The sequence below is a fragment of the Limulus polyphemus genome, unplaced genomic scaffold (genome assembly GCF_000517525.1).
Source record: "Limulus polyphemus unplaced genomic scaffold, Limulus_polyphemus-2.1.2 Scaffold510, whole genome shotgun sequence".
In the NCBI taxonomy this organism is placed as follows: domain Eukaryota; kingdom Metazoa; phylum Arthropoda; class Merostomata; order Xiphosura; family Limulidae; genus Limulus; species Limulus polyphemus.
Genome location: NW_013666120.1, coordinates 528,756 through 539,739, shown reverse-complemented (window position 1 = coordinate 539,739; position 10,984 = coordinate 528,756). Strand labels below are relative to the sequence as shown.

The 10,984-nt window shown below is 34.0% G+C and overlaps 1 protein-coding gene across 1 annotated transcript in view; it reads right to left on the bottom strand.

Moving 5' to 3' along the window:
• Positions 1-27: 27 nt before the first annotated feature.
• LOC111085618 (papilin-like) overlaps positions 28-10,984 on the bottom strand; it is a gene marked incomplete at its 3' end in the record, with an annotated part of 53,224 nt that continues 42,267 nt past the window's right edge. The window contains exons 14-17 of the mRNA XM_022385068.1: positions 8,067-8,300; positions 2,961-3,068; positions 1,283-1,486; positions 28-258 (exon numbers count right to left, since the gene is read on the bottom strand). Coding sequence (XP_022240776.1) covers positions 28-258; positions 1,283-1,486; positions 2,961-3,068; positions 8,067-8,300 — 777 coding nt within the window. The remainder of the gene's footprint in view (positions 259-1,282; positions 1,487-2,960; positions 3,069-8,066; positions 8,301-10,984) is intronic.

Sequence of the window (10,984 nt, the reverse complement as noted above, 5' to 3'; positions counted from 1 at the left end):
TATATATATAACTCAAAGACAAGTTACCATTGTGATTCGAAGTATGAATTTCACTTCCACATGTTTCTTCACATTCTTCTTTGGTTTTGAAATTGTTTTTGTTCCCTTCACAGCCTCCGTAGATAAATACTTTACATCGCTTGTCTTCCGAATTGTAGTAATAGTTTCTGGAAGCGGCTCTACATGGGCCCGAGTCACTTGGAAGATGACAGAAAGTATTTGCCTCTAAATGACTATCGGCTTTTCTACCTGTCACAACTGTAGAATATTATCGATTAGTTACTACATATGTTTTAAACATCCAAAAAGTGGATGACACTTACTGTTACCCAGTATATTACTCTTTTGCTCGTTATAAAATATTTAGAACGATATCGATTGTCTTTTGATTTGTTGTTAAAACGAAGTTATAAGGTTTTTAATCTATTCTGTTCTTCCTTGTTACAGGTTAATTAGACGATATGTTCAAATACCAGCATTTAATTGGGCTTTATGATAACTGAATATGGGGAAGAAACGTGTTGTATTCCATAAACGTATTGGAGGCTTATTTATTGCGAGTGAAATATAAAAATGAAAATTTTTGCTATGACGAAATTGTTGCTCTCCACAGGTTTACAGCGCTCGGTATTTTCATATTTACGTTATGGCAATAATTAGATTACAGAAACATAAAATATTCTGTTTTCGTTTAGTGTTTCAGAAATACCTTAGGAATTTGAGATCATAAAATTTATAATAAAAGGTTTAACGAAATGAACTAATTCTTAAGATATAGGCGCGCTTTAAGCAAATATATGTACTTTTTTGTACATTTGGAATCTTAAGAGCCAAGTGTCGTTTAGGCTTAGTAAAAAACAATTGCAAGTATTTACGTGAGATATTTGAAGTTTTAATTTTGCATGGGAAAACTGTACATCGTAATGTTGATAAGTCTAATAGCGTTTTTGCTTTTTGATATTAAATATATATTATTTGAAAAGGTTTCATTATAGGAAGCATTGAGGCTAGATTCACTCGACTCGTAATCTGCCGTGAGGGCTTTATAATTTGATGGTCAATCCTACTATTGGTTGGTAAAAAGTAGTCCAAGAGTTTGCGGTGGTTAATGGTGACTAGCTGCCTTCTCTCTCTTGTCTGTCTCTCTAAAATAAGAACGGCTAGCTCAGATGGCTTTCGAGTAATTCAGCATACAAACAAAAAGATAAACACATGAAAATAGGTTAGTTTTAATTCAAAACAAACAAATAAAATAAGGCATTACTTATTGATTTCTACTTACAGTCTTCAACTTCAAACACAAAGTCGTCAGAAACTGTTCCAAAGCGCTCTTTTCCACGAGCCTGTAATCGGATGATGAGGCTTTTTTGGTAATTTTCTAAATGAGGATCTGATATTGTGACAAAGGTGTTATTCCCAGATACTTTCATCACTCTCCAGCTACTAGGCGTCTCCGGTGTACCGAACGAGTAATATATTACGTATCCTTAAGAGAAGTAAAATAAATTCAATGTTTATTCCTTACAAGAGGCAGAAGGCATTTTATTGGCTTGACAACAAAAGTACTGAAATTTTCGAACTAGAAATGTCCAACTAGATCTGTTGTTGTTGTTTTGTAAACTATGGTTGAACAAAATATGTAAAAAAAAAGAACAAAAATCATAATGTTGGAAATTATACATGTTAAAAATATTGTGAATTAATTGTATGGCGCATATATAATCGAAGCTGGCAAAATATGGAAAACTGAGAACAACGGTCCACTTTTAGTAACTACGTAAATTAATGCCTCTACAAGATTTACTTAATATCTGAGAGTCGCGGCTTCGAATCCCCGTCACACAAAACATGCTTGTCCTTTCAGCCGTGAGGGCGTTATGATATGACGGTCGATCCCACTATTCGTTGGTAAAAGAATAGCCCAAGAGTTGGCGGTGGGTGGTGATGACTAGCTGCCTTCCCTCTAGTCTTACACTGTAAAATTAGGGACGGCTAGCGCAGATAGCCCTCGTGTAGCTTTGCGCGAAATTCGAAACAAACAACAGAGCTAAATTGAGGAAACACTAACCCAAAAAGTTCTGTGTGTGCCAAAGTGGGGAAGGTAATCTGTAGGAAGTTTTGTTTCATGCATCCAGTTTTGTACTTTATCATAAACCTATATAGACTGATGAAAGTTAATACTGTTTGAATTTATCGTTTTAGGTTTATTTAAGTAAAACACATTATGTTAGTTCTTACCTAACGTGCTCTAAGGTACTTTACGAAAAAATAAGAATTTTGCTGTCGTGAACCTAACCAATTCTTTTGTATTCCTTCAAAATAGCAAACAACTGTTCAGTCGTTCTTTCCAGTTATTATGAATAAATAGTCTCTATGTTTTAAAGGAGTAACTTAATTATAAAATTATTATTTGTCATGTTAATTAGTGCAAGTCGTGCATATTTCGAGGTAGCTTTATAAACAGGTTTGACCATGCGTAAATTTAATTTTTGTTTCTAACTGACTATTCCAGATTCGAAGTAAATTATAATAATAATACTTGAAGGTTACATTATTCCAAAAAATAAAACAAAGCGTTTTAATAACATTCGTTGTGCATGCGACATTGAAAATTTGTTATAATCCTTTACAACATGAAACCCTCACGATTGTTTTACAAAATACGAAGTGTTGAAAGTCCCTTTTACTCTCTGACAGCAGTCACTGAGTACTGCATTCTTTCTGACCATTTGCACTTTCAATTAAACATTATAATTAGTAAAGAACAGCACATACAATGACTGGCGTTTAGGTATTTACTATGGAACTATTTGAACTAACTTCTAAAGTTGTCTTCTATTATTTTACTATATGGACATGTTGCATTTCCATAATGTCAGGCAACATTGCTGCAGTGTTGCGCGTAATTCTTCAAACTCTGAAACGTTATAATGAAAACCTCGTTTTAATATTATACATACCGACTATTTCCTCAGTTGCTTGGGCAGGGGTATTCCAGTGAAGTTCAAGAGTATGTGACTTCTCTCTGGACTTGGTGACCAACAGATTTTTTGGAGCAGACAGTGGAACTATGTAGTCAAGAAAGAGTGATGAGATGTTAAATATCGTCGCAAAAACAACAACAGCAACTAATTACAGTTAAACTCCGGTTTAAGAGTCATCTTTGCTTGTAAATCTCCACATTCTTTTGTGAGATGGTCAAATATTTCAACAACCTTAGAATGTGAAAAAGGTGTCCCGGTAAATTTTAGATATTTCACTACTTTATGCCACTCACCTTATCAACAACAGTAAAAACGAAATATGTTGTATAAAAACCCTGGAAAATTCCTTATATGCATTTTAGTTCCAAACCATATGTAATTTATTACCTACAGGTAATCAAGCTAAAGAACATGATTAAGTTATTTATTAATTGATATTAACTTCCAATCAACTCAAACGATGTTGATAACGCTTTATCGGAATGGAGAATTTCAGTCAAAGAACAATTTACTTGACTGCTGTATAACTAGTAATAAAGAAATCGTTTTTTGACTGATATCTACGCTTTGAAGTCATTACAAATAATGCAAAGTATTTGATATACTGAAAGAACTTCACTACATTATGTCAAAAGGTTGAAGTTGGATTGTGTTCGTTTTTCTTTATCTGTAATTGTTTGAATTCATTACTTCAAAATTTATGCCATAAGCATTTACATTTAAATTGTTGGGTACGTTACTGTTCAATTGGAAAAATGAAATTCACCTAAACAAATGTTGTCTTAGAATATTATGTTACAATAAAATAATCAAAACAATCGGTGATAGATGTTTCCTTGAAGCTGCAAAGTTCGTATTTTCTTGTAACCACATTACTCAAAAAAATTTCCTTGAATAGACGGTATTTTCTTTTTGCATTATTTCAATCAAGTCAATTGTCCCTCAACCGTCTCGATGGAGCCTGGAATGGCCTGGTAGTTAGAGTGTTCGACTCACTATATCCTGGTTGCGTGTTCGAAACTAGTCATCGAATGTGCTCACCCTTTCACCTATGGGGGTGTTATAATGGGTTGGTCAATTCCACTGTTGTTTAATAAAGAGTAATCCAAGAGTTGGCGGTGGATGATGTTGAGTTACCTCTAGTCTATCACTTCACCTCGAGTAGTTTTGCGTGAAATTCAACAAACCGACCAACCGTCTTGATCGCAGGGACACCATTACTGAACCACTGGCAACAACTTCCCTCCACTTCTATTGGTCTTTGGCAGTTCCGTGTGGGTCATCCCATGTGGCAATGTTGTTTTGCCTTGTTGTCCTGGAACAACATCTCTTTCTTCTTCCAACCACTAAACCTTGTAGAATGGTGTTAGTTAGGGTCTGTAGCTCTTGTTACATGACCGAGCCATGCCATCTCTTTTTACATTAACGCAACACAAAATACTCCACCTGTAATTTCTTTACTTATAAAACGATATAATTAAAAATCTCATGAATAAATTTGAACAAGATTGAAAATATAAATAGAATCAAAACGTGTAAAAACTTTCAAGTAATCATACATTTTCTTATTTTTGTCCTAGTGATAACTCTTCGGCTAAACCTTTATGTGAATTGCTGCTATATCTACCGTTACCCCTTCCTTGTTTATTCAAGTTTGTAAAAACAAACATGATAGTTTTACTTAAGTTGTTTCGATTTTTCTCCGTTCGCTCTCTCAAACCAACAAGAATTTATGAATGTGTTGTACCCTAGTGTCAGTCTAAATTACTGCTGAAAGTCATTTAGTGCATTGTTTCTCAACCACCTTGCCAATCCGTGGAATTTTATAAAAACAAACAAAAACTGACAGAATATTAATATGCAAGTCGTAATGGTTTTTCGTTGTTGTTGTATTTTAGTAATCCGCGACAGTTTAGGGAGGCAGCGAGCCGATCCCTGGTATCTACAAGATTAAATACTTATTTAATGTACAATATCTGATTACTGGTAATATAATATTGTAATAAGTATTGTGTTTTGCTAACATGAAGTTTACTGTTGTTGAATGCCAGATGTCTTTCTAGATAGGAAACCTATTGTCCTCCAGTTGATCTAAATTAATAATTATAGCTCATACTTAAAGAGTTCCAGTAATAATAGGCTGAGTTATACGGTAATGATGAAAAGTGTTTTGCCTCATCTCTATCTCCTTCTCACTACATCATTTGCAACTGATCTGACTGTTAAAGATAAGATACATGGTGTATGGCATTAAACACGAAATACATTTTTCTTCCTGCAACGAAGCACGTGGTGGAAAAGTCAGAATAACATACTAATACTTGTATACGACTATGTTATGACAAATCGCCGATATCTAAAAGAAAAAATGTACTGAATCTAATTATCTATGCTTCTGTCTCTGAAATTTTGAAGTGTGGGATATAGAATTAAGATATAAAATGAAACTGGATAAATAATATTAAGCGTCTAATTCTTCTCGCCTGCCACTTGGACGTTTTTTTTTCTTTTCATAATTTGGTTTTTCAACGTCTAGCTATAGCATACAAGTTTAATAATATGGAAACAATGCTAACATTTTAATAAACAATACCTTATTATCAATAACAAAGTAAAACACGTCATGCTGTTACTAAGACTAAACAGGTATAAAAAAGGGTAGATATAACAAAAGAAATGCAACGGAAAGGGTAATATCCTTCTTTCGCTACTTACCAGAAATTCTTTAACAGTAGTTATAAAAAACAAGGTAATATTCAAGTAATCTTGTTTTATATATATATAAAATGTAAAAATTCTATATAATTGGAATTGTAAGTAATTATGAACATTTATTTCATCAATACTATATATTATCATCTAATTCTAGAAATTTTACATCTTAAAACAGTGAGAATATTACTTAAATTACATGATTTATTTTAGAATTATGAAATAGTTTACAATCTTGCATTAAATTGTGATTTAGTCAGGATATAAATACAGAAAAAATAGCATATGCATTTTTGAGTAAGGGTTTACAACTGCTTTAAATGAATGATATGATTGGTACTACACATCTTGAGAGTTTCTTACCTTCAGGTATTCCTTGTATAATGGCCTTATTGGATTTCAAGATGGCCACTATGTATAACCTATTTCTTTCAATATTCCAGCAAATACTTTATGGATATACCTATATTTTTGGGACCAAGGAATCCATTAGAAGAAATATCAACACTGTTCGATCTAGGATTAGGTTAGGTTATTTGGTAACTTGAAGCCCATTTTACTAAAATCATGAATGACACTGCAATTGCTCAATCTTTTGTAAATCGTTCAGGAAAAAGACTTTTGGCGTATAGTGTGACAAGTTCCAGAAGTTTTAAATGCGCAGTTTTCAGAAAGTTGCATCAGAGTAGAGATTTAATGAGACCATTAGTTGGAAAAATCCATCCAACAGGGGACATGCGATAAGATGCTGATGGTAAAAATGAAGACATCAAAAGAAAGGTGCAATGAAGGAGCAGAAAATTGAAAACTGAGAAATATTCATTGCTTTTGATTTAAAAAAAAGGCACGTCTGGCAAACTTTCTCTCTATGGAGCTTGCCAAGAGTCATCCTGATGACCCCTAACAAAAAAAAACTCGTGATGTGTGGAGGCTTCATAGATTCAAAGAAAGTACGATCTTTTACAGCAGTGATGTATTTAGCCTGGGTTCAAACCATAAAGAAGGAAATACACGTATCCTGCTCCACGCCTAAGTTGCTAAAAACCGTGTATTTTATCAGGTAAACATCATTAGTCGTGACACTGACGTTATAGTCCTCCTTGTAACACATATGCCAAATCTTTGTCAACATGTATGGTTGCATAAAGGGGGAAAAAAAAAGTGTTACATTCCAATACACAGGATCCAAGTAAGCGATACGGTAAGAGCATCGCTGCTAGCTTTCTATGTCTTAATTAGATGTGATTCAATAAGTCCATTTGCTGGTATTGGCAAACGATCTGCTTGTAACATATATGATACCTGCTCTGACTTACTTAAAAAACTTGAAGATAACTAACGTGATATGAGAGTGCTTTCCAATGCTGAAACACATGTTTTATAAACTATATGATTCATCAATTGAATCCACATCCATAAAAGAAGTAAGAACTGTATTTCATAAAGGTAAGAAAAACGTTAACTCACTACCACTAACTAAGGTACATTATATCTGCACATAAGGGGAGCCTATTACCATATTTCCATTGGGAGAAAAGCTCTTGAGACCTATCCAAGTCAAACTCCTGTACAAGAAAGCGGATGGCACTTCACAAATGAGGCTAATACCCCAAAGCCAAGGCTCCTCCACAGAACCACTGCTGTCAGTATGTGTGGAGATAACATCTTGAAGTTGTTCCCTGAAGAAATGCTTTGTGCAACACAAAGATGCACCACGCAAAGACCATTATAGAAATCCCAAACCCTTGACTCGTCTCATGATAAATATGTGCATACTAATGTCTTTTTTTCTCTGATAAAGATATTGAAGTTGTACGTATTATTTTAACTTAATAGATAGAGATGTAGTAATTGTTCATCTTTAATAACCTAATAAACATTTAAGTTATAAAAGAAAACGCTAAGGAGCAGGTTTTGAAACACAAGTAAGTGTTGGAGGGGGAGGATCGGTAGATAACCTTGGTCATTCACTATCTGTTTTACTTAACCAAGGCGTTTTGAGCCATCGAGCCTCTAAATGATCCAGCATGATTTTGAGAAAATTGAACCTCGGGTTACCAAGTAATCTAACCAACATACGTTTATTTCCACTTGCACCATTAATGTAAACCAGTTGCGAACTTCTACTCAAAATGTTTCACAACACCTCTATATAAGTATATTATGGCGTCCTGCATCTTGACTGATTTAACTTACTATACCAGTGGTACTTTAAACGTGGTCCGCAGCTCACTGGTGGAGCACGGGCTAGTCCAAAATGTAAATCTCTTACGCGCAACGTTTCACGGCTGAGGGTCTTGCCCCGCGAAATGGTCTGAGAACCACTGACATATACTAACAAAAACGTTGACAATAGTGAAAAACAATTACCATAAATGTTCGAAGTTCTACGAGGTTGGACTTGTTCCCCTCCACAAGCGTCTTCGCATTCTGCCTTTGTTTCAAAATTATTATCGTTTCCTTCGCAGCCTCCGTAGATAAATTGGAGACATCGATTGTAGTCTGGGCTGTAATAGTAGCGTTTTAAGTAGTCAAAACATGGCCCTGCATCGTTTGGAAGGTTGCAGAAAATATCACCAGTTACAGGTTTACTGGTCGTGGGAACTGCAGTGAATACAGATTGATTTCATCAGACACCAATTTCAAAAATCTTAATTCATTAAGTGTATATTAATCTTGATAACATATTTACTATCAAATTAATTTTTCTTTGTGTTATACATGCTGAATATACTCTTCTAGTAGAATAACTGCTGATTGGTTGGTAAACTGTTCGAATTAGAAAGATAGAATTCCATTATTGCAAAAATATTAGCCTGCAATGCGTCATGAAGGTTTATATTTGTTGCTATGGTGTTGATGAAAGAAAGTAAGATAAATATATAACTACTTACTAACTTCGATATCACATGTTACGTCTATTCTGTATGATTGTTTAGTTTCATGTAATCAGAAACTGATACAGAAGTAGTGCTTAATTTCAGTGCAAATTAGTGCAATAGGCACTAGATGCTTTCCATTTGTATCGTTCTGAAAAAATTTAAACGAGGTAAAGAAAATAAACCAAAGACCATTTTCACAAACTTAGCTTAGCAATAGTCCTGGCGTAGTAAAAAACAAAAACAACAGCTTTAACTTCAAAGTAATTAAGGTAATATTGTCGTTTAAATTTTAATCAATAATAATAATTTAAATTAAAACATATATTAATGACGAGATTCTGGTACTACTAGCTATCCAGATGAGAGTATAAAATATTAAAGTAAAAATAAAGGTCAGCGTGGAACCATTGTCATCTTTAGCAGGGGAATTATCAGTAAACTTGAATTACTTAATCACTATGATGAATAATCGTAACGTTTTTTTTTATGTTGTGTTATCATAACTCATTTTGATAATTGCCATTTAAAAACATTCAACCGTCATATAAAAAAAAAAAAACTTGAACTGTCTGGCATGAAGCCGCAACCTACACTTTGTACATCTCTTCAAACTGACGGACACTTGTTAACAACATTTCTTTAACAGAATGATTACATCAGAAAATATCTTAACTGATACGATAAAAATAACGTGTGGATTCTGAATGAGAAGTAGAATTAAGCAGAGTTAATTGAGTAACTTCTCAGTGTAAACCATTATATGTATATCCACTTTATATATTTAACTTTAGAATCAGGTGGAACTTTAAAATAATGCGATAACACACATAACGTGATGAATAACTAAGACTTTTGACTATGAAGTTTCTTCCTCACTATTTGCATACACCACAAAAGAGTATTAAAAGACTTGATTTACTAGTTTTCAACATACTATTCTTACGATAGCGCAAGTCACGCGACGCTGGGAGCATGCTGGGCAAATAAAGCCAGCGAAAAATATAGAATTGCATAGATAGATAGATATAGAGATAGATAATTGAGTCAAGCGAACAGTAGGCACCGTAAATAAAGTGTTTGAATAGCTGTGAATTATAGCGTATGTTTATAAAAATAGCTAAGTTAAAGTGACTGTGGAAATTCTGGGTATTACAAAGTTGTATCGAGAAAGAATAAACTAGTTTTATTTAAGAAAGGACTTGTATCGCTGAAGTTCCTCGGAAAGAATTTATACCGGAAATTAACAAACGAACAGAGACGTAACACTATATTTAAAATCAAAAACAAAGCACTTGGAGACTGTTCTGCTACTTTCAAATTTTGGATATTACTTAAATATTTGTTTTGCGATTGTTCAAATGTATCAATAGCAAATATATTTCTTTGAAAATATGCAACACAAATCTTTGAATAACTGTTTTATTTCTTTTTTGTAGTTCTTAAGCACAAAGCTACGCAATGGGCTTTCTATATTGGTCCAACCGTGGGGATCAAACTACCATATTTAGCGTTATAAACCATAGAACCACTAAGGATCTTTGGATAAACCTTAAGTTTATTAAATGCTTTGTACAACACCTGAATCACAAATAAAACTAAGATAAATAAGACATAATTCCACTGTGACTTGTTTAATGAATATGTGAAAAAGCAAATCTACAATGATTTATATAAATAATAAAGCTGACTGGGCTATGGTTAATAAAGAAAATAAGATAAAAGAGAGTCTACTGTGACATTCTTACCATAGATATGCTGTAAACAAATAATTCCTTAATGACTTAACATGGATACGAAAGAATTAACACTGTGGCTTAAAGTTGATAAAACAAGTAACACCATCCAACTTGTTCTCTCACTATGGAAACGTTACTTAGGTTACGTTTCTCTACCAGTCCTCAAACATTAATGGAATAACTTTTTGCCTTTCTTTTGACTATCAAGCTTGGCGAAGCGAATGTTGTGAGACTATGACGCAATATCTTCTTCAGAGTCCAGAATGCTTCCCCAATACTTAAACTGGGAGCCCGAATTTAATTGTCTCCCACCTACCCCTAATATTTTTCTGACAACAACTTTTTATTTAGTAATTTTCTATGCAGTCACCTGACTTTATCCGCCGAAATGAAAAGAGGCTACAGTTCTTTGGCCAATTCTAAACACTGCATTAAATATTACCCAGGCATGATGGGTGTGTAAGGTAGTTGCAGGGTTCCCGAACTCCAATTTGGCATGGAATTTTCTTTCTTGTTCACCCTCCAAAACCTGGGGGCTCAAATTTTGAAACTGTATTCATACCCCACTCACAAGTTTGCGGGACCAAGCTTGGCACATGTGCTCAGGTACCACGGGCAGGTGTCCTAACGTTTTTGTTTGTTTTTTGGCCTCGGCATAGCGCCTCATAGA